The sequence below is a fragment of the Bolinopsis microptera genome, chromosome 2, assembly GCF_026151205.1.
Source record: "Bolinopsis microptera isolate Bmic1 chromosome 2, MBARI_Bmic_1.0, whole genome shotgun sequence".
NCBI lineage: Eukaryota > Metazoa > Ctenophora > Tentaculata > Lobata > Bolinopsidae > Bolinopsis > Bolinopsis microptera.
In genome coordinates this window covers 21,964,778-21,988,165 of record NC_087073.1, presented here as the reverse complement: position 1 = coordinate 21,988,165, position 23,388 = coordinate 21,964,778, and the positions used below count along the sequence as shown (strand labels likewise).

The 23,388-nt window shown below is 40.1% G+C and overlaps 4 protein-coding genes and 1 long non-coding RNA gene across 5 annotated transcripts; 1 reads left to right on the top strand and 4 right to left on the bottom strand.

The window, feature by feature from the left end:
* Window positions 1–2,861: 2,861 nt before the first annotated feature.
* Window positions 2,862–12,706, top strand: LOC134811373 (solute carrier organic anion transporter family member 4A1-like). The gene is made up of 12 exons (XM_063818166.1): window positions 2,862–2,937; window positions 3,125–3,257; window positions 3,436–3,590; window positions 3,804–3,968; window positions 4,142–4,447; window positions 5,137–5,357; window positions 9,543–9,649; window positions 9,824–9,962; window positions 10,116–10,251; window positions 10,386–10,561; window positions 11,923–12,084; window positions 12,308–12,706. Exons 1-12 carry the CDS (start codon window positions 2,866–2,868, stop codon window positions 12,396–12,398), a joined length of 1,863 nt encoding a protein of 620 aa, XP_063674236.1. The 5' UTR covers window positions 2,862–2,865; the 3' UTR covers window positions 12,399–12,706.
* A 1,714-nt stretch (window positions 12,707–14,420) lies between these two features.
* Window positions 14,421–15,687, bottom strand: LOC134811368 (large ribosomal subunit protein mL38-like). Its single transcript, XM_063818160.1, has 3 exons — window positions 15,547–15,687; window positions 15,093–15,279; window positions 14,421–14,989 (listed from the first exon to the last, which is right to left on the bottom strand). Exons 1-3 carry the CDS (start codon window positions 15,684–15,686, stop codon window positions 14,477–14,479), a joined length of 840 nt encoding a protein of 279 aa, XP_063674230.1. The 5' UTR covers window position 15,687; the 3' UTR covers window positions 14,421–14,476.
* A 113-nt stretch (window positions 15,688–15,800) lies between these two features.
* LOC134811410 (U11/U12 small nuclear ribonucleoprotein 35 kDa protein-like) lies at window positions 15,801–17,562 on the bottom strand. Its single transcript, XM_063818205.1, has 3 exons — window positions 17,287–17,562; window positions 16,808–16,950; window positions 15,801–16,220 (listed from the first exon to the last, which is right to left on the bottom strand). Exons 1-3 carry the CDS (start codon window positions 17,553–17,555, stop codon window positions 15,949–15,951), a joined length of 684 nt encoding a protein of 227 aa, XP_063674275.1. The 5' UTR covers window positions 17,556–17,562; the 3' UTR covers window positions 15,801–15,948.
* A 920-nt stretch (window positions 17,563–18,482) lies between these two features.
* LOC134811790 (membrane-bound transcription factor site-1 protease-like) lies at window positions 18,483–21,751 on the bottom strand. Its single transcript, XM_063818857.1, is given in 2 exon segments — window positions 18,483–20,751; window positions 20,754–21,751. Coding segments are annotated over 2 exon segments (2,883 nt in total). The 5' UTR covers window positions 21,730–21,751; the 3' UTR covers window positions 18,483–18,844.
* A 139-nt stretch (window positions 21,752–21,890) lies between these two features.
* LOC134811450 (uncharacterized) lies at window positions 21,891–23,253 on the bottom strand. The gene is made up of 2 exons (XR_010159808.1): window positions 22,330–23,253; window positions 21,891–22,224 (listed from the first exon to the last, which is right to left on the bottom strand). It is a non-coding gene; the product is annotated as an uncharacterized LOC134811450 (long non-coding RNA).
* Window positions 23,254–23,388: the final 135 nt, after the last annotated feature.

Genomic DNA, 23,388 nt, shown 5'->3' with positions numbered 1-23,388 from the left:
TTCTGTACTAAACGCGAAATGTTGCCGAGAATGAAATCGGCCGTGAATGATTCAGAATAAGAAAAGCGAACGACCAATATAGACTGAAGTGTTTTTTCACATTATCTGGCATCCTGAGGATAGAAATAGCCGCAGAGATATAATGATGATATGTTTATCTTATAGAAACATAGTATGTCCGCAGGCTAGGTTATCGTCAAGGAAAGCGTTACCTTATACTGTTGATGTTTACTGAACGGCTAGGAAAGATTCGTAGATTCCTCTACTGGGTTAACTTCCGGTTACCTGATTAAGATTTGTACCCCCATACCATTGTCGTGACCGGATGATGATTAATCACTCTACACTCAACTGTCACGTGACTTTTTCAACTCGTTCTCTAGCTGGCCCTGAACGACTATTCGAAACCCTAACCCTTTGATCTGATCCCAACCCTAACCCTAATCCAATCCTTAACAAAAGCATATGCTGAAACCCTAACCCTAACGAGAAATTAGACTAACTTCCTTATACGGACGTGAGACAGTTTTTCGCCAAGATCTCGTCAAGGGAAATTGTAACCCTATGTCATGGGGGGGGGGGGGGGGGTGATTCGGAATCAGCTTCCGAAAATGCATCAATAGTAGTTGGTTTCAACTGTCGGGGGCCCATTTAGAACAATCTCGAAGATCGACTGTATAGTGATTTAGCACGCTCGTTCGTGACCCCCGTACCATCATGTCGTGACCCCCATACCTTTGTCGGTCCAGGATGCAAACGTGAGGTAAAGTACGTGTTTGAATAATTTTCCCACAACAACGTAATATTATTCAGACAGTTCATGTTAATTACTAATTAAGTTATTCGAATTATGTATATATTTCATATCAAATTTGCTAAGCCTACTTTCTCTCTCTTTTTAGCCACGTAGGCATGATTTCCCTCTTATTCAAGCTCAGGACCATGGCTACGAGTACGTGGCATAATCGGTTGTTTTAGTGTTTTGCTTTTGAGAATGCTGAGTTGCTTGCGAACATAGCTTTTACCAAGTCCGCGGACCAGTTCTTGTTCTTTATATCTTAGGGGGACGCCAAATCGTCGTTTGAATGTGGGAAAATTTCGAAAAGAATCTTACGACTGCAGAAAAGAAAAAAATTCAAGAAATCCTCCAGAAACTGCAGAATGTTTAAGGGCTGTTCCACACCACACTTGTTTCATTGAACCATTCAGTCGGCTACTAGCTAATTTATCATTCGATCCCACCGCCAGCTCATTTCCGAACTTGTGTCTTATTTTAAAATAAGGTCAGATAAGGTAGTTAAAATATCATTAATTGAATTTAATTTCCAAAAATGCAGAAATATTCAGTCTGGAGTCATGACTAATCCTTAAAGTTAATAAAATTAATATCGGTAAAATTCGAACTTCGAAGATAAAAATAGAAAACTTTGAAAGCATTATCGTGTGCTTTTATATTGCATAATGATTTGTTATAGAATCAATTGCAATATTGGCATTGCTCATATTTCATCGATAAATGTTCTCTAAGGCCTATTGTTTCCCTGCAGAGAATTATAATTACGTATCAAGCTTTACTTCGTGATCATTCTGCATTCTTGATATACAATATACATCTGCATCGAAATTCCGGGGTCCGAGTAGATTGTAGAACGTTAACAGCGATACAAAGTTAAGGTTATTCCTCTTGACATATGACATGTCGTGTACGTAGCCTATCAAGAAGGGTTGGAGAAAGTGGTCAGTCTATCTCTTGACTCTTACAGCTTGCTATCAATAAAATGAAGAGTGAATATTCACTTCTGCTTGAGGGAGATTGTTGTTTCTTTACCACAGTCTTGATAATGTCTTTAACTAACTCAGTCTCTCCTGTATTCAGTTGTAGATTACCTAGCTCCGAGTCATCCAAAACTTCGTTCACTGCATCAGTTATCCGGTCATATCTCTTCAACATACTACTACTAGTACTACACACTACACAGCAAGCTCGAACAGGTTTTGCAAACATGACAAACAAAGAAACAGATTATAAAAATATGTTAAATTTAGGCTATTTTCCCCTTTTAAAAAATGGTTGATTATCGCGATAATTCTCGAGAATTATCGCGATAATCGATAACAATTTTTGGCAAATTATCGCCGATAATTATCGGCCGGTAATATCGGTTGGCAACCCTACTAGTTTGATAATAGACCCTCCTTTCAATGAGAAGCATAGTCCTTAATTAGAAGAGATTGTTATTTAATACCTATAATCATCATAATTTATAACTATAAGGTTGAACGGTACCATAAAAGCATAGCCATAAAGCAATGTTTTGGTATTTCAAAAATTAAAAATTACACGCCTCCTACAAACTCAATTTGTTTTAGCTTTAATTCTCTTGGCTTTTTATTATTTCTTATCTTTGTAAAACTTTTTCCTACCCTTTTAAGATATTGCAAATATGTGATCCCGGCACTCGGTCATAACTCGGTTAAATTGAGAACAATCAACTTGAAATTTTGGGAAAGCACTTCAATTATCAAATCAAATGTGTCTAAAAACTTTGAAGATCCTAGCTGAAAGCGTTCTCGCTTTATGGTGACAATAGTGAAAAAGAGGGAGTGCCGTTCCACACCCACTGTTAATAATTAAGTTTAACGAAACTTTCAGGGAATCTACGTTTGACCCATAGCTATAATTTCTGAAATTTCTGTGCAATTCTAAGAAGAATAACGTGAATTATTAAAAGGTTGCGTGTGGGCAGTTACTTTTGGGCCACCCTGTAGTAGCGCATTTGTTCTTATATTATCGTTATTTTCATCTTATCAAACTAACTGTTATCTTATGCTCTTATGATATTTTAAAACAAAACAGGTGCCAACATGGGAGTTGAAATGAATAGTCCACGAGTAACAAATTGCGGGCTATGGGGTTGGAGACCATCTTTTTTAAAGGTTTGGACAACATTCCAACTTTCAATAGAAAATTGAGTTCATTGATTATTTGGCATTGATGACCTGTTGTTAATATTTGCTTGTCCAGAAAATGACAGATAAGAGAGTAAGAGTTAACAGTGATTTATTATTTCTCGACTTTAACCTAACGAGGGTGTGTAGAAATTGTAACATTGTCATGTTTCAGATATTCAACACACCTAATATGTACCTGGTCCTCTTCTCCATATCCTCTTTCGCAATAGCCGTAACTCTGGGTATGAACCAAGTGCTGATACCAACCCTTCAGGAACTCTTCAACTTGAATTCAAAGCAAATTGGTAAAAATTGATAATTTGGGATATTTTGACTATTTTACTTATCGAAAGATTATAAATGGTTGCAAATGGCAAATACTTTAGTCGAACAGAGTTAAAATTCAAGCAAAAGCAAGTTTTAATACTTTAATACGCTCTAGAAATTGATTCAAATTTGCAACTTTATTTGCATCCCACCTAGGTTTGATTCTCATCGCAAATGATTTATCTGGTCTTGTTGTGGCGTTCTTATTCGGGCATTTTGCCAGCAAAGGAAAGATAAAGTGGTTACTTTTCGGGGTGATAGTCAGCTTTATAGCAAATCTGTTGCAAAGTGGTACACAGCTCTTTGTCAAGGTATGATAAAATCATGTGGAACTAGATAGTTAGATGTATGGTATACTGGGTATAGTGAGCCTCCAATCTAGTTATCTGGTTGGATCTTAAGTCAATTTAATGGTCGTACCAAGTTGCTCCATCGAAGCCAACTGCTGATAGTGACAAAAATTTAAAATAGTATCATAATCTGATCAGGTATTCCAAATGAGTATCTTAATATAATCATCTTAGCTTCCTGAACTGACAAGCAACGTGACTGAATCTAGCGGAACAGAAGAAAAAGTGATGTGCACACTTAATGATGGAGATAATGTAAACTCAGTGATAGAGTCAACATTTTATGCTGTTCAGAATAACAAATTGTTCTGGATCCTTTTCTTGGCCGGAATATTGCAGGTAAACATTTTGAAAGATATTTCTTAAAGAATATAATAAGAAGCACTTATAGAGTTTTGCAAAGCAAAGAATGGTAGTCGCACAAAAGAGTTGGCTTCCAACTTATCAAAAAACACAAGTACATGAAACCTATACACATATTCTATAACTGAAATTTATCAATTTTAAATCAGGGTATAGGAACATCTCAAGCAATTTGTGGCATAACGTATCTAGACGAAGTTATGACGAAGAAGAAGCTTGGTCCGTCTATTGCTGTTGCTAGCATTATAGGTCTGCTGGGGTATACAGCCTCATATCTGTTTGGAGCATATCTCCTGACACAGTATGTCACCTTGGGTACACCCCCAGATGGAGTGACACTAGGGAGCAGTCATTGGGTGGGCGCATGGTGGATGGGGTACCTAGCACCTGGACTCTTGCTTGCTCTTTCTGGGATACCCATGATACTGTTCCCTACGCAGATGCCAGCAGCCAAGGTTTGATTAATCGATATGTTTACAGAGGGCCTGTCGTGATATCATGGACCCGCTTAGGTTACACCAGGATCTGGTAGTCCTCATAATTCTGCGGCCTCTATGTATCGTCATCTCGCACAACTCCGAAAAGGGCCTAGCTGCCTGCTGGGTTTCAGAAGGTGATACCTGATCAATATGCAGCAATAATTGCGCAGCTCCTATAATTGGATCCAATTAATAAATAAATTATTAATTTATTTATTGTTTACTTGAAGTTTAATGTCTAGGGATGGCATAAAATTAAATGAAATATGATTTAAGCCCAGAAAACCTTACCGCCTGCTGGGCTTGCTAGAGGTGATAGATTTTCAACAGCACGTTTGGCGTCGCGCGTCACATCGAGTTTACCTTTCACACGCTGCATTTAGTTTAGTAGTCATGACAACGACATGACTTTGCAAAGTTTAAAAGCTGCAATCTTTAATTTAGCCAAAAATCAAACTTTTCGGTTTAATTCAGAATCTAAATTGTCCCCAATTGTGCTCCTGGGGAGCCTCCTTTAAATTTACGAGACGGACATTTTGTTGAAAACCGGAAGGTTCTATCTATTTTACTTTTGGAGATATTGCCCGGCCGGTAGGGTTTGCTGGGAGATCAGATAGGAACTAAGACTAAACAGAAACACTAAAGAAAACTTAGTTACATTGTAGATTGTTCTACGAGAGAAGATAGATAACGGGAAGGCAAGTCAACAAGAAAAGGACTTTGAACTGAACCGATCATTCAAGAAGCTTATAAAGGACTTATTACCCACTCTGAAACGTCTCATGAAAAACAAGGCTCTGTTGTTTCTTCTTGTAGGTGAAGCTCTTAACAACATATACGTCTCTTCCATGGCATATGATACCAAATTATTGTCGCAACTGTTCAAGTGAGTCTGGGGGAAAGTATTATTATTATTATTACAGGGTGGGCCAAAAGTCAGTACCCATACGTTGGCCTTAATAGCGCCGCCGTGTTTTATATTTGAGAGCTGTTGCTTTGCAGATGGCATACTGTACTTACTGGTTCGAGGATTCCGTCGTCAAAATTTGAAAATTCGAATATTTTAGACCACGCCCATTCAATATTAAAACACCTATATTGTTTTCTCTGAACATGCTCAACGCCTAATTTTTTTCGGAGACGGTAGATTATCAAATGTTGCATATGATCTGAAAACATGAGGCAAAACGAATTAGAAATGACGAAGTTATCAAGCATTTTCTGTATCTCGTTAACAAAATTGACTGGGTGATTATGTGACACCGTGACACGACACCTTAATTGGGCACCTTTAACGATTCCCATAATGTTTAACGGGGTAGTTAACGGGGTCACCTTATCACGTGATTAGGTAAACCAATCACCTGAGCACACGTAATGAATAAACTCGTTATGCTTCATATCTCGGTCATCTGAAAAGCTACAGTTCTAATTCTTTCAGGACAAACGTAATTCGAATGGCCAAACACAATTCAATAACATTTAGCTTGATCCGACTATCCAAACTATCAAATAAATGTGAAAATGAACCTCTATTTGAAAAAAATGAACGCGAATATTTTTCGAGTTGACAAATTCCTCGAACCAGCATGGTGGTACTAAGTCATACCAGAAGGAAGTATTTAAATTGGGCACTCAGTGACTGAGCTATAAAGGCCAACGTATGGGTACTGACTTTTGGCCCACCCTGTATAAAACAGGATCTTACCGACAAAAATGATTCTTAAAAATACCTTAATGCGGTAAACTGTACCCTTGAAAAAGATTTTCCCAACATATGTTGCATGCAGCTATATCTCTAATTTCGTTCAATTCATGCAAGTTGTCCATTTGCAAATTTCTACTACTTAAATCACTTCTTAAAACCGATAACAAGTTCATTCTAGGTCTCCCCAATCTACCAATGAATAAATTATCTGATTCAATAGCAAAAGAGAGAGCCGTTTGGGCTGGGGTGTTCTCCATACTCCTGAGAATGTGTCCAAACATCTTCCACCGCTGGTGTTCAATACGCTTGGATAACTTTTCAACTTTGCACCTTTCATACAATGCTTTGTTGCTTATCATACCTTTAGGCCATTTGATGTTTAAAATGGACCTGAGGTGTCTACGATGGAGTGTGTCCATTTTCTCCATGGTTGCTTTCTTAGGACTCCAACTATTTGAGTTGTAAATCAATACAGATACAACTTGAGCATCATATAACCTCAGCTTTCTTTCAAGGGAAATTTTCTTACCGGACAACCATACTTTTCCAAAGTTCTTAAAAGCAATCTCAGCTAGGATTCTCCTTTTTTGAATGTCCTTCTCAGTACAGTACACAGTAACTTAAGGAACCTAGTGACTTGTTACTTCGCCATGGTTCGTTATTAGCTAGTGGCTGACCGTTTGTGTCTTTATCAGATTTTTTCGCCAGGTAGAAGGTACTGAATTCAGTTTTACTTTCATTTACTTGGAGGTTCCAGTCTTTGAGAATCTCCTTCACTGTAGGAAGGAAAATTCTCAGTTTCTCGATGTCCTCGTCAGCAAAGTCACAATCGTCTGAATATTCCCACTCAGTTGGAAAACCTAGTTCTGATACTGGTGGGTTTGGTCTCCCAGATACAGCTCTGAGGTGGTGTAAGGCTGCTGCAAGAATAAGTGTGAATAGCTTTCCAGATAAACTGTCACCTTGAAAGGCTCCGAGTAAACTTACAAACTCTTCCGACAGTGAGGAGTTAACACGAACTCTAAGGAGAGTATTCGATAGAAGGTATTGAACTAAGCGAATGTCGTCCTCCGAACAACCAGCATCCTTCAAAACATTGATGATAGTGTCCCTTTTCACGATATCAAAAGCTCTACTCATATCAATACCCATTTTGCTAAATGTCCATTTCTTCCTCATCACAACAGATATTAGCATTCTCTGAGCCCACACAATGTCAGAGCAGCTCCTACCTCTCTTGTAAGCACTCTGCCATGGCATGGTGTAGTTGTCAATTCTACTCTCAACCCGTTTTAAGGCAATTTGAGTGAGCATCTTCCTTGATCCGTTTAACAGTGTAAGTGGTCTAAGGCTTGTGAGGGGACCTTTAGGTTTACCGGGCTTCTGTAGAGGAGTCACAATACCTTGTCCTATTGAACTTATGTATTTGTTCCCACTAAATGACTCGTTAATTGCCTCAGCATACTTCTCAAAAGTGATTGGATGGGCGTACTTTATCAACTCATTCTGGAGATTATCTGGACCACTGGCACGGTTTGATTTGAGTTTACTTGCAGCAAGTTCAGCTTCAACTGGTGTAGTGGGGTTATCAAGTGGTTTTGGATCGCAGGTAAAAGGTTGCAGGCCAGCTTCAACTCCTTCTGTTAGTTGTTTTTCGAAGAAAGATTTCGCTGTGTTTGCTTTCCCTAAATCAGTACCAATAGGGTTGTTGTTGATATCATTGACCACTATGTTACCCGACTTTTTTATTCCAGCTAAAGATCTTGAAGCTTCAAACATCTTTCTAGCATCGTCAGTGTTATTTATTTCTTCTGCTAGAGCGTCAGCCTTCATGTTATTTATTTGCACAAGTCTCTTAGAAATGCTATTCTGAATCTTTCTTACTGCTCTCCTATCTCCACTAACATCACTACCATTTGGGGCTGATTTGATCTTTAGAGTCTGATCACGCTTTTTAGCAACTAATGAAGCTACTGTTAGATCACTGGAGAAATTTTGTTTAGAGGATTTCCCTTTCAGGGGTATAGTTTCTTCAGCACACGCACGTATGTCACTAAAAAGTTCATTCATTTTCTCATTTGGGTCATCTGGATAAGTTTTACCCGATAACCTTTCAGCAATCGCACTTTGATATTTCTGTCTGAGTTCTTTATCCCTGTAGAGAGTTGAACAGTCAAACTGAGTGCTATCTGATTTTTTGGTTTTGTGAATGAGAACATGATTTTTCAGCGTTAATCGAGTTACAACAGGTTTGTGATCAGATCGTAACTCAGCGCCTCCGTATGATCTGCTGTCCTTTATTAAAACCGTAGACCTCCTCCTGCAAAGCACATAGTCAAGTTGAGCGTATATAGGAGTATTTCTCTTAGTCCTGTGTTCACCAGTCCAAATTAGTTTGTGCCTACTTGGATGATCAAACAAAGTATTGCATGCTGTTAGGTCTTCTTTAACCATAAATTCAAGCAAATGCTCCCCATTTTCATTTAATCTAGTCCCAATACCATGTCTACCTATCAAACCTTCCAGAACTAATTGTTCATCAACCCTAGTTCGTTTACCCAGCTTTGAGTTAAAATCTCCGCAGTGGAACATTTCCCATTTTGATGGAGTAGATGATACATTGTGTAAATCTCTATAGAACTGAGACAGTTTGTCAGGCTGTTGTTGAGCACGAAGAGATGTGAGACCATAACTGTTGATGATTCTGAAATTCTTATTACTACCACCCTTGAGAGGAAAACAAAAATCAATATACCCAACTCTATCAGAGATCTGTTTGAAAGTTGTGATGAAAGGTTGCAGTTTAGGGCTAATAACAAATCCAATACCCCCATGACATTGTTCTTTCTGATCAAAAATTAACAGTCTGTAGTTGTTGTGAAGTATGATATCCACCTGATTAGTGCACTTAGTTTCTTGTAGTCCCACAATGTCCATACCGTACCTTTTGCAGTCATTACCCAGTAACTCCCTCTTTAAAAGTCGTTCAGACCGAGTTTTATCATTAACCGCAGTGTCTGGACTACCCAAGCCCCTAACATTCAAGAACAAACAGCGAAAACAAATAGCACAGCACACAGTGTTGATCCCATCTTGATTTTGGGCGTAGACTCTCCAGCCATAGCTGTATGTGGGTCGTCACTCCTACATTCTACCTAAAAGTATCGATAATTAAAAACTTATGACCCCTGCACTATACTTGAGTTTTCACTTTAGACAGCAATAACAAGTTGAAGTGCAAGTGCACAAATGGTACAAAGATTGCCTTATTAGGTCAATAGTGTGATTGTGCACCCACCGCATTTATATACCGCCTCTGGTGATATATAGAAAAATAAGAGATCTAGAACTATGTCTTTACAGGATATCAGTTACAGAGACGGGGACGCTTATCGGGCTTCTGAAGATAGTAGGAACTCTTTTAGGACTAGCCTTAGGTGGGGCTTTCATGGGCAAATTCGCTCCATCGGGTAACTAATAATAATTGGGTAGTCCTGGATGCATCATGCAAGCAGATACTTTCACCAAAATAGTTGCTATACAAAATATCCTATGTGTCCCAGTGAGACATTTTTACCTTATCAATAATTTTCTGAACTTGTATCAACAGTAGTCGAGATCAGTCATGATCCCACATCCTTCAGGAAAAAGGTGTTTGCTGTTCGTAGTAGTGACACTGTTACTGGCAATGCCTGCACCACCGATGTCACTTCATCACTGCGAAACTGACAATGTTGCTGGTTTATCAGTTTCCTACCCGACCGACCTTTCCCTGGATTGGAAGTAAAAGCAAAATCAATTCTTAATTTTAATGAGTTAAGACACGACTTTTGAGCTTTTTAGTTCCTCTTGTTGATTCTTATACTCATATTCGATATATCGTTGAGAATCTTAAACAGCAGTAGAGGTCGACTAAATGTAAAACTATAATCTCAGCAAGGGAAGCAGGAACTTGACAGACAAGTGTAACGGTGAATGTAATTGCTCAAAAGATTTCTACGAGCCCGTTTGTGATCTGGAGAGTAACATAACCTACTTCTCCCCCTGCCATGCTGGCTGTTCTTCATATAACGTAATTTTTAGCTCTCTATTGGCGGTTACATCAAAGGTTCTTGGTCATAATGTTTAAGAAGTTTAATTTTAGCCTACTCATAGTGATTGTTTGCTGATACAGGATTGTTTCTGATAATTCCTATTTTATTGCAGGAGGAAAAGAATGTCTATGAGAATTGTGAGTGCAGTCAGGCAGATTTAGTCCCTGGAGCATGTCCAGCAGAAGATTCTTGTTCGACGAGGAAGTGGATAGTTTTTGTAATTCAGCAATTCTTCGGAACCCTCTTCTTCTTCAGTCACTACCCTGCCATAAGTGTGGCTTACCTCAGGTGAGCAGAATTTTGTTCAACAAAACTAAAATCTTTATTAAAATCAAAGCTCGGTGGTTGAAATCTTGTTCTAGGTTACTCACGTGTGGTTTTTCCTAATCCAAAATTGCAAATCAGATTTATACAACAATTGAGTAGTGTTTACCTCCACTTCCACGAGGCTTTAAATTCCTCAGAATCACAGCCAAGTTTAATTTGGCAAAACTAATCTGATCGTAGGTTTGATACAAAGAATGTGTGCAGATTGCAGATACTGTTGCTCCTGTGATTACTGAGGATGGTCTGAGTGAAGCATTCTTTATTCTTGCAGGAGTGATGCAGGGAGACACCTTGGCGCCCTATCTATTCATAAATGTAATTGACTACATTATGAGGGTGTCCTTAGAGGGTAGGGACTTTGGGTTTACTCTACACCTTAGAAGAAGCCGACATCTTCTTCTTCTTCGTAGGGGCTGTGGTCAATATCACTAATGGTAAGATCGTGACCACTGTAAGATTGGAGCCCTGTGCTTACCCCGGTAGAATCCGACACCATCCGGCTGTCAAGGTCACTGATGCACACTTGAGTGAGACTTTGCTGACAACCTTGCTCTTACAACAGATAGTGTTGCGGAGGCACAGGATTTCCTCAAGAGTCTGGAACTGGCCTCCAACTCAGTTGAGTTACCATCATAATAGATGGTGGTAACCTGACTTAGGGTACTGGGAGCGGGAAGACCATTGAGAAAGTCGATGACTTTGTATACTTGGGTAGTAGAATGAAGAGTTCGGAGAAGGACTTCGAAGTGAGGAAAGCTAAGGCATGGGGAGCGTGTATGAAGCTAGTATGGAAGTCGGATATGCGTAGAGATCTTAAGGTACAACTGTTCCTGGCTAAAGTTGAGTCCATCCTTCTGTATGGCTCTGAAACATGGACTGTCAGCCAGACCCTCGCAAAACGTATTGATGGATGTTATACGAGAATGCTGAGGATGGCACTTAACATAGACTGGTCAGAGCGGCAGACTAACGCCAAGGTATATGGACACCTCATGACTTCATCAGAGCATCTGATAAGATAGCTGAACGGAGGATGAGACTCGCAGGTCATCTAACCAGACAAGTCATAAACTTCTCTTCTGGGAACCCCTGAAGGACATAGTCGAAGGGGAAGACCACACCTCACATATATTGACATCCTTCGGAGGGACACGGGGCTTGACGACAGCAAGGAGATAAACAAACTCATGCTGGATAGACAGATTTGAAAAAAAAAAACTATCTCTGTTCGGACGTTGAAGCCGCCCTAAGTCGAGTTGTAAGTCAAAAACTAATCTTACATTATAGCCAAAATTCTGGCGGATAATCTTTGAAATTCTCAGAGTGGTTCCCGAAATCGACAGGTCCGCAGCACAGGGATTGAAACAGTTCTTTACACGAGCGTTTGGGTTCGTGTTAGGACCCATTCTGTTTGGAGCTATCATTGACAACTACTGTGTAGTGTGGAGACTTGGAGGAAGCTGCTGGCTCTACGATCTCCATGAGTATGTGTTTTAAATTTCTCAAAAAGCACGCCATTATTGACTGTGTGTAGTGCCACTTCATGGTAACACCCTCACTGGCATTGTTGAATTATCACATTACATCCAACCCCTAATAAGGATCGAGATTTTAGCGCATCTCGATCTGAGTCTGTATACTGACCTGTAGTTACAGATCTGAACTGGCTCCTTTATAATTTTGACACTGACATTCATCCAATTTCAGTTTGATAGTGACGTTTACGATGAGTCAGCTAGGATTCCGTTTAGCAGGAACTATCTGCATCTTTATTGCATGGAGACATTACCCAGAGTGACCTGGTTTACACGTACCACAGCTGACAAATCAACTCTAAACTCTAAAATTATTTAATCTCTATAGTTTACACGTACTAGCAGGAACCCGTCTAACCCTAAAGTTGTGTCAAGACTCGAGAGACTAAAATAATTATTACCTATTTAATTCGCGTTTTTGACACCACTTGGGAGTCCTTCTTTTTGCTTATCGATTAAAAGAAGCTGAGCTTTTATAATTCAAATTGCAGCTTCTTGCTAAAAAAAACTAGGGTGCTGACTGCTGATGCAATGGTGCTTATTCTCCTTTGATATATTATAATTATATTCGAATAACGTGTCCTTTGTTTAGTCATATTTCTCAATCTGGGGAGGGCAACCCTATCGACGACCAATGCTCACGATATTGCAAATTTGTTGCTCATCGATTAAAAGAAGCTTTTATAATTCAAATTGCAGCTACTTGCTAAAAAACTAGGGTGCTGACTGCTGATGCACTAGTGCTGATTCTCCTTTGATATTATATTCGAATAACGTGTCCTTTGTTTAGTAATACTTTTTTGCCCTAGCGGCTAGCGCGCGTTCGTGTTCCCGAGCCTGCCCCCTTATTCTCTCAGAACACCTCGGGTACACTTGTTCGTCCAAACATATAGAATAGAGATTCGGCGGAATGACAGGCTGAGCGCCGCCCAGTAACGATTTCCTAACCCTAACTTAACTCTTAATATAACATATAAACCTAACCAATAAATAGACTGAGGTGGGCCCCCGCCCATCTTAGTGTTTCTCTGCTAAGTTAAAGTTACTCACGCTATTGTTGTCACACGTTGTAGACCTGCCGCGCACGAGTGCGCGGCTTTAGACACGATACTAGTGAAAGTGAAACGACGATGGGGGTCACGACAATGATGAGGGTCACGACGTGATCTGATACAACGGCCAACGCTATTGTTATGTGTATTTCACGAAAAATAAGACAGTGAAGTTATTGAGTTTGTTATCCACTTTGAATATTAATAAATGAGATTCGTAAATTATTGCATATTAACAATAAACTGGTTCAGAATGTATTGCAAAAGATTTTACCCCGATTAACGGAGTTTAGGGTTGTATTGTGGTTATAAATCAAGAGGCTTGCATATAATGAACATATTGACACGGGTGCAGAGTTGAGTCTGTACGGAACCTAGTAGTTTCAGATCCTTGTTTAACTTGCCGTACAGCAAGGTCATCCACTACTTTAGCCCGGCGAGGCACATAACTCCCTCTACAACTCCATGACAAATGTTTCATATATACTAGCCGAGTTCACAAGTTATATCCTTGTGTTTGAGAAGAGCTCGTTAGAACTGCTTCCTTTCCCTTCAGTATCCCACAGTCTCTCGAGTTTCGTAACTGCCAGAGAACTCTCTTAAACAATTACTAGACTCGGTGATTATAATATTATGACTTAGTTTTGCGGTAATAAGGGTAGGATTTAGAGTTAAGGTACAACCGTTTCAATGGCAGCAATCCATATAAAATCCATATAAAAACCCAAGTCAAGTGATGATTTTAGTTTAGAGTGAAATAATATGAGCCGAAAAATTAGGAATACACATGACCAATTAAATTATTAAGAGCCAAATGTGCTCCTACTAAATCGCTCGCCCAAATTTTAAGAAAATTGTTGTGAAAAGGCTCTTTGAGTATGAAATTGATATGGATCGGTGTATTTTTGGACGCTGATTCCGAATCACTCCCCATGACGTATAGGGTAAAAATGCTTTCCTGGAGAGTTATGGGCAAAAAACCGTTTCGGTCACGTGACAGGCTAGTAAAACATGAATTCGATTGTTTAGGGCTCGGGTTAGGGTTAGGGTTGTGGATAGCTTCGGGGTTATGGTTAGGGTTGGGATTAGGCTTTATGTAAAACCGTTTTGTACGGCTGCAAAACCTATAAAAACCAAAGTCACGTGAAATTTTTGGGCGAGCGAATTAGTAAGAGCCAATTAAATGACACAGCTCTGGCGAGGAACATCTTGATCGTAGAAATAACCAGCAAATTATACTTTGCTCTGTATGGAAAGGAGGGATATAATAGTGATACAAAAAGAGTTCGTCACATAAAATCGGTTTTCATTTCCCATTCTTTTCTCAAAAACATCTCCTCTGCATAAAATTCTTCGACATCTTTAGGACGCTCAACAGAAAATTGTTGTTCATCTAGTCCGAGACAAGAAGCTAAACTAGGACCTACAGTTTCGTCCCAAAATGACTGGTATAAGGCTAACCCTACAGGTAACAGTTTGTGCTCATCAATAATGCTAGACAGCTCAGATAATCTATCAGTGTGACTATTATTGACTGTTGAGTCTTGTTCTAATAAAAGTAGAACGTAGCGGTAAACGCCAGTTCCTTTTAGTGGCACTGCTGGAACGTATGGAAGCACAGTTATGTCATCATCTGTGACGTCATCATCTGTGACGTCATCATCTGTGACGTCATGAGACTGAAGGCTATCAGGGCTGATGTTAGAGACCCACCAGTGTATTCTACAGTTAGTGCAGTCAGGCGAGTAGATTATCATACTGTATTTCTTGTCTGGGTCAATCGGAACAGAACTCCACTCAACCTGCAGAGATTAAAAATGTGAGTATTGGCAGGAGGAACTATTGTTAAAATAATATTACTTAAAAACAATATGTCGAAATGTTAACGGTTAAACAAGTAAATACCCGTGGTGGTTGCAGGGTCTGGGAAGGTGCGGTCATCGTCCCAAAGTCAATGTGTAAACCCCCGTATTTAGCGTGTAAAGGGAACATTCTGTACAGCTTCCCCCCTAGCACGTGGTTATTGAGCCGCGCGTGGGACAGCTGGGTTTGCAGACACTTTGCTCCGTGTTGAACCACATGTGCAGGTGCCCTGGGGAGCACGGATATTAGCATTCCTAGTAGCTGTCATGTGGCCTGGTAATTTAATTGTACTGACTTCGAATTTTAAAAATGTCATTAAAAAAGGTTAAAATAATTTCAAAGATCCAAGCCACCAATTACTCAGTAGGAAGGCTCTCGCTTCTTGTCTGTAATGATTTAAAGACGGGTATTTTAATGGGTGGCATCCTTTACACAATAATTTAAATACACTATTATAGTTATGATAAAACTATGATGGGATAAAAAATAAACTGACCTGGGGAAGAAGCCGCCTGATTTCCAATCCTTGTGAACAGCTTCCAAATCAACGAGAGGATCTTTTATAAACAGCGTGTCAGAGAGCTGACGCCCTGACTTTACACACAGTGGTAAAACTCTTTTTAAACACTGTGACATTGCTAAACATACAATACGGGTTTAATAAGATATTAGCGACATTCAATGTAATACTTTTTATCAAAAAGTTCCAGAAATTTAGGGGAATAAATTCTATTAAAAAACTCAGAAATATTAAATATTAAGACAAAGTATATTTTACAAAGCAACAGCAATTGAATACCCATAATAAAATTTGAACGTCACACCAAAAATAAACATTTAAAACCATTATCAGCTAAACAATTCGAGTATCTAAAATCTCTACCACCACAGTAGCTGTTCATGTCTTCTCTGATCGACTGTTTTTATTGTGCCCAGTTCTCACGTGGTTGTCACGTGATCGGTGTTTACTTCGCTTCTCATCCCCAGACTCCCTATTGTTACTCCTCTTTCTGTGTTTCTGATGTCGCTCATTTCTGCAGCTGGAGTGTTTTGTGTCGTAGTTGGAAGTTATAGTGCGGTCTGATGTAAGAAGTATTGGTGCTTTGAAGGGTCGGTCCCTACCTCCAAACCTTAACTGCCCTGATTTCTTGTCACCTCCAAACCCTCCCCCTGGGAAACATCATTTGTTAATATAAAATATTACACTTTAAAAGTAGGTGGCACTGTAGACAGAGACCAATACATACTTAGTAATAGATTGATTTAACATTTGCTATTTAATAAAATGTAAATAAACTGTCAATTTAAATCGATATATTACAGAAATTAGAAACAGTACTAGATTTGTCGTAAATGACGAGAAAACGTCATTTATGGTGAATCTGGTCGAGAAATATTGATCAATTCCAAGCGGAATATTAATCAACTGTATCGCGATTCTACAAAGAGTCATTTTAAGAAACTTTAGTGTTCCATTTCCACCCCCCCGCCCCCCCCCCCCGTCACAGTGACCAGTATGAGCCACAGTATGAGTTTTAGTAACCCCCTATTTTTAGTACCCCCCCCCCCCCCTAGTCACAGTATGAATTTTAGTAACCCCCCAACCCCTAGTCTAGGTTTAGTACTCCCCCCCCCCCTAGTTTTAGTAACCCCCGGCCCCCCTAGTCTAGGTTTTAGTAACCCCCCCCCTCCCTAGTTTAAGTACCCCCCCTAGTTTTAGTAACCCCCCCCCCTAGTCTAGGTTTCTAATAACTTACCAAGTCTTCTAGGAACCCACCCCTTCATATTGTGTGAGTTCTCGTAGTCAACAAATAGAACACTGTTATCAAGCTTAACATTGTTTGTTTGCTCTCTGGCATAATCCGTGTCTTCTATTTTAGAGAATGTCACAAAACCGTACCTGACATGAACAAGGGTAATCTAGCTGTGGAACAGATTATAAAACTCTTAATGTAACTGCAAATAAAGAGCTGGACAGTAAAAAGTAGCGCCGCACTAAAAGGATACATCCATCTCAATAGAGTATAGTCACTATAGACTGTGGGGTTTCTGAAATGAGAAGAGTAGTAGTAGTAACAGGTAGTGAGAAAAGCAACAACTAAAAGTAGCTCAGCCTTGCAAATTTCTAAATCATTGAAGAGTTGTGTAAGATAGCATTTATAAGGGTCTCTATTGCCTCAATCCCCCCACCCCCCCCCCCCCCCCCCCCCCCCCACGTCTCTTTTCAAATACTAACCTCCTTGACTCCAATGTGACAGGATCCTGTACAACTCTACAGTTTGAGATCCTCCCGTACTTCCTAAAACACTTCTCCAATGATTCAGTGTCTGTGGTAGAACTCAGTCGGCCGACAAACAGTGTTCTGGAGGATTTAGCACAGTTTCTAGGCAGGTAGTTTGCATTCATAGCCCTGTTTATTGCTTTATCGTGAGGTATCTTATCAGTACCATCAATACTCCCAGCTTTTAGAGGATCATACACTTTCAAGGTGCGATCAAATGCCATCCTGAGAGTAATTACATGAATAAAGGTGGCATCTCAATTCTCAACATAGAATAATGTCTGTGTGCGATATCAGATATGAAAATGTAAATATTAACTTTCAAAGACGAACGCGCGCGCGCGGACATACGTTTAACAAGTGCTTTCATAAAAAAGAGTTTTAAAATATTTCACCGCGTGTTCCACAAAAGATTAAATTATGTTTGCCCCGTTGTAGCATTGCGCGCACCAACATCAAAATTCGCTTAAAAATACATTATCACATTATACTGAATAAAAAGATTCAACAATGAACAAACGAGTCAACAAAAATAAGATGTTTGATAATGAGAATAAAAACTCATCCAAAACAATACTCTACAGAATTGGTAGGTGCAGTCCCTGACCCAAGAACAGTGTTTCTAAAAAGATAAAACTAATAACTTATCCATATCCTTTTAATTTAGATAAAGCCTGAAAATTGATCTGAAATTTATAATTTTCTGTCATCCGCTAAAGAATAAGACCATGCTGAACATGACGAGAATGTTCCAGATTCCTATGAAAATCCTGTACTGTCTCACATTTTGCAGACTCTCTCTAATCTTGTCTCCTGTTGTAATCGTCTGAAATCAGTAGAATATTATACTCATTGGAGTTTATGAATATCAGTCAAGATGTATTTAAAAGTGACAAATTATAAAGTTTAAAATTTAACAACACACCTCCTCTCCAAATGTGTCCTCTTTATCTGCAGACAGCTTGAAGTTCAGTACGGCCCCAGCATTGATTAATAGCGTGCCTGCTACTATAATCGTGGACATAACCTGGGCTACCATTAATTATTAGTATTTTTATCACTACTATTAGGGGGGTGATGAAAAAGAGGAAATATGTTTTTGATTGATTTACTGTATTCATCAGAACTAGAAACAAAAATAAAAGTCCCAATGCAATTGTAAAAAGTTATTTTAAATCTGTGTGTTTGGTAACTTCAAAAAAGGCCCCAGGGATAGTAACATAAAATTATGTTGATTAGCAATAATTTAAATTGATGCAATGTGTGGGCGTAAGTGAAATAAATCTATGTAATAAGTCAGTGTAAAAATACTAGTACGAAATTTTCAAAGTACAAATTCCCCGAATACCTTTAAGATTTTCCAAAATAAACCGGAAAATATGTAAAATTCTTTTCCAAAAAAAAAAAATTTTTCCAAAATACAAAATACCTTAAAAGCGTCATATTATTAGAGTATTTAAAAGGTTCATATTAATATTACCCAATAATATTTGTCATAAAACAAAGTTCAAAGTCACACGCGTCGACGAGTTCGTACGCGGTATAAAATAATCCGTTTTTTGTGGAAGAATGAGAACATGAAGTAAAGGAATGCACAGACCACTAAAACCATTAGGAATGTGATAAATCCCAGGATATAAAACAGTTTGATGCTGTTCTCGTCCTCAGTCTCCTCCATCAATACAAAGTCTACTGGCTGGTTATCTAAGTTAATGGATAATAGCTTACTGTTGAGCTGTCCTATAGGGTATGTGTCGTTATAGTCACGTGACTCTACTGCTGGGTACACTGGACACATTTTCTGATCTCTGAACACAAGGATTCCGTCCACTTGTGTCATAACACGGGAAAACTGGTGAAACAGCGGAGTTGAAGCGAGTTTGGGAGTACGGAAAGTAGTCTGCAGCCAGGCGGAGAGAGACTCGTCAATACCAGGGGAGAAGGTGTAGGATCTCTTCTCTATCATATTTAACACTTCCTCTACAAACCAATAACAGTTGGTCACGTGTCCTGCGTTATCAATACAGGAGGAATCTCCGTACACTGCAACGGAGCCGCTATCACCGTGGTGTAGTCCAAATATGGGCACATCACTTACACTTACATCCTTGTTATGTATCATCTCTGTAGCTTCGTCTGATAGAGTTGCAGTGAACACTTTACCCTCTGTAGGGAAGGATAATAGGCTGGTGCCGGACGCGTAGTCCATAGCATGCGGACCAATAGAGAACTTGCCGTACCAGACCTTGTCACTGAGCACCACACCCCACGCAGCGAGCAGTTTGTTAAGTGCGGGGATATTAGCCCCACCACCCTGCAACACTACCCACTGCTTCGTGTTCTCGTCATAGAACTTTATGTGCTTTATTAGTGGTCCGTTATACCAATCAGCGAACACCAACAAGTTCAGTCCTTTAGCAGTTACATCCTCGTTAAGCTTCGTTATCTCACTCTCAAAGAATGCATCTTCTGAATCCACAAGGAACAGGTAGCCGTAGTTTAGTGCGTCAAAACACCCAAAATGAGATGATAATATCTCTACAAAGTATCCCTTACTACGGAGATGCTTGTAAACACCGTTGAAGTTAGTATGAATGTGGTCTCCATTCCAATCAAGAGGGGAAGTGTGAAGTTTGAGGTTGTCTCTAGGGAATGGGCCTACTGGGTATCCAATAGAGTGGAAATGATCCCACAATATCCTCTTCTTCCTGGGCGGGGTGGGTATAATGTTTACTTTAACAGGGATGTGAAGGGTGGAGGTCTGGTCGCTGATATCTTCACTTGTTGCAGGAGATGTGACTGTGAGAAGTACATACCCTTCTACTGTACCTGCAAACCCAGCTCCAGACTCAGCTACTGACAGTGTAATAGCTAGGTAACCAGTCCAGGGCCACAGAGTGGGGCTGTAACGGAATGATAACTGGAGAATGTTCCCACTAGTCTCTGTGTTGGGGTGCCAGGTGGGAGGGCTGGTTATGGAGCCCAGCACTCCCATACCATTGATAATGGTCATGTTAACAGTGATAGGCATGGCAGTGTAGTAGAGAGGTTGAGAACAGATAGGCCACATATAAGGGCAGTCCGTCCAGTCTATCTTACCGGGACTCAGTGTAATCTGAGGAACATATCCTTGTAACAACTCATACGCGCGCGGCAGGTTCATTTTACCGCTGCCTTGCTCGTACATACTAATCCCAGGTAACCTGTCTGCTGATGCCATGAGAACTTGTTTTATACTTGCAGGAGACAGAAGCCGGGACAATCTCTCATTCTTCTTCATAATCTCAGTGAGTAGAGAGACAGCACCAGTAACTACAGGAGAACTGACACTAGTACCAGTTAGGTACCTACAGGAGCCCTTAATATTAGAGCCCCTAATAGCTGTACCATATGTAACAATGTCAGGTTTAACACGACCACTCCCTCAGGTAGCTCCCACAACGTCATACCACGTGACGAGAACTCCGCAATCTCATCGTCATAGTTCAGACCGCCCACTCCTATGACATCTAGCTGATCTGCTGGATTGTTCAGTGTTCCGTAGAGGGGGCCGTCATTTCCCATTGCTGATACGAAGATAATCCCCTTCGACGTGAGTTCCATGACTTTGTTGATGAAGATAGAGTCCTGGAAGTCCGGGCCCCCAATACTAAGGTTGATAATATCTATTTTAGAGCTGACAACGTAATTAAAGGCGTCCAGGAACCAGGAAGTGTGAGATATCTGTTGAGAGTTGAAAACTTTAAGAGAGTAAATAAGAGTGTCGGGAGCAATACCCAGACAGTCTCTAGAACTTGCGATAACTCCTGCTACAAAGGTGCCGTGTCCTATAACCTTATCATTAGGCTCGTTCTCATCTGTAAAGTCAATAGTGTCTCCAATATTGCTGAAGTGGGGGTGCAGTTTGTTGAGGCCTGTGTCCAGTACTGCTACTCGCACACCTGCCCCGCGGTAACCACGCCGCCACAATGCAGGTGCGTGAACTAGGGAGGCAACACTCCGAGAACTGACACTCAGTATTTTCCTTCTGAAATAGTCTAAATAAGAAGATGACCTCTGACCGGGTGCGTTGTTTGATGTGTTGTAATGTTGTGGTTCCGCTTTCAGAGTCGTCTGAATAATCTTGTCATGAAAAACACCCTTTACTAGATTGTGCTCGATTAAGCTCGGCCTCACATACCCCAGATCATGTCCCACGTAGATAACACTAAAGTCACTGCTGAACTGTTCCACGTGACGAGCTTTAGGTATTGTGTACCAATCAAAGTCGTTAGAAAGACATGTGCGCAGCACTTGTTTGCGCTCTAGACGGGACAAGTAGCGGGTAAATGTGACTATGAGCTGCTCGTCACATTGTACAGGAGAGATGGAGATTAGAAGTAGAGACAACAGGAACATCGTGCAACATGTTGGGCTCAGTTTACCTATAGATTAAGTAGTGGTTAGTACTTGTATTGATATGAAGAAATAACTAAGCATCTTCATAAGTTACATGTATTTATATAAATTAATTGGGGTAGTTTGTACTATTCTAACTGTTATTGAAATAAGCACGCTAATAAATATCAAAGATCAAAAATTTACAATCATTACAATTGACCTCTAATTTACCAAATCGTTTACAATTACCCTTGTAACCATGGTAACACTGCAAAATAATGGTAGAAATAATCATAATTGATTGAGGGACTGGTTAGTTTAGTATATAATAACTACTATATACCATTATATAATATATATATACTACTATATTTTAAAATCTTTGAAAATAAATAAATTCAACAGTAGCTGATCAAACTAAGAGTTTATCCAGTTTAGAGGAAGTTATACAATAAGAACTACCATTATCAATCACGTGATGTGACGTCAGTGCTCCACTGTGTGACGTCAGTGCTCCACTGTGTGACGTCAGTGCTCCACTGTGTGACGTCAGTGCTCCACTGTGTGACGTCAGTGCTCCACTGTGTGACGTCAGTTCTGCACTGTGTGACGTGTAACAAGAAGACGACAAATAGAAACCGTCCCTTCCTCCACTCGGAATCCTCGGACTTGTCACATTCGAAAGCATTTTTTGAAAATTATCACCGAAACCTTTCTCTCCAGAGGCTGCTTCATATTCTTTAGCACGTGCAATGTAGTTGGTGAATGTGTCGCGCGAGAAAACACGTGGCATGTGAGGGAGAAGTAGTGCTAGGTAAATACAATGCAGATCATCTAATCCTTTGTAGAAGTATTTACACTTCACAGCGTACGTTTTATTAGAAGCTGCGTGGTAAGCTTTGACACTGAAGATGTGAGGGGCTATAAACTCAGTTACCTGCAGTATCTTATCTCTGTTCTGATAACACCACTCCATTTCAACCTCGGTCCCATTATTGATATTAGCACTATCTTCAACCGCTATCACGTGTTCTGAGTGAGGGATTGTGTTGACTAACCTCTCCACAACTAGTAACTGTTTTCTTAACAAATCCCTGATCTGACTCAGAGGAAGTGTCTTCAAGAAGCCGAACCCTCGTGCTGTATGTTCAGGGTTATCTAGCTGATACTCAATAAAGCGCCTCAGTAACCCCGGAGTGATGCTCCCCATGTTGTAGAAGTTCTTGTTGCAAGAGGAGCACATACCATCTGCCTGTATCACGTGACTGTGAACAGAGTGAGCTAGAGGTAGCAGGGTTGGGAGAATTTTAACTCTCTCTGTGTAGTGGCATTTACTCTGGGCTGCTAGATAGTGGCCAGCTGTTTTGTAATGAGGCTGGGTTGAGCTGTGATATCTACTCTGGGCTGCTAGATAGTGGCCAGCTGTTTTGTAATGTTTGAGAGGCTGGGTTGAGCTCTGATATCTACTCTGGGCTGCTAGATAGTGGCCAGCTGTTTTGTAATGAGGCTGGGTTGAGCTCTGATATCTACTCTGGGCTGCTAGATAGTGGCCAGCTGTTTTGTAATGTTTGAGAGGCTGGGTTGAGCTGTGATATCTACTCTGGGCTGCTAGATAGTGGCCAGCTGTTTTGTAATGTTTGAGAGGCTGGGTTGAGCTGTGATATCTACTCTGGGCTG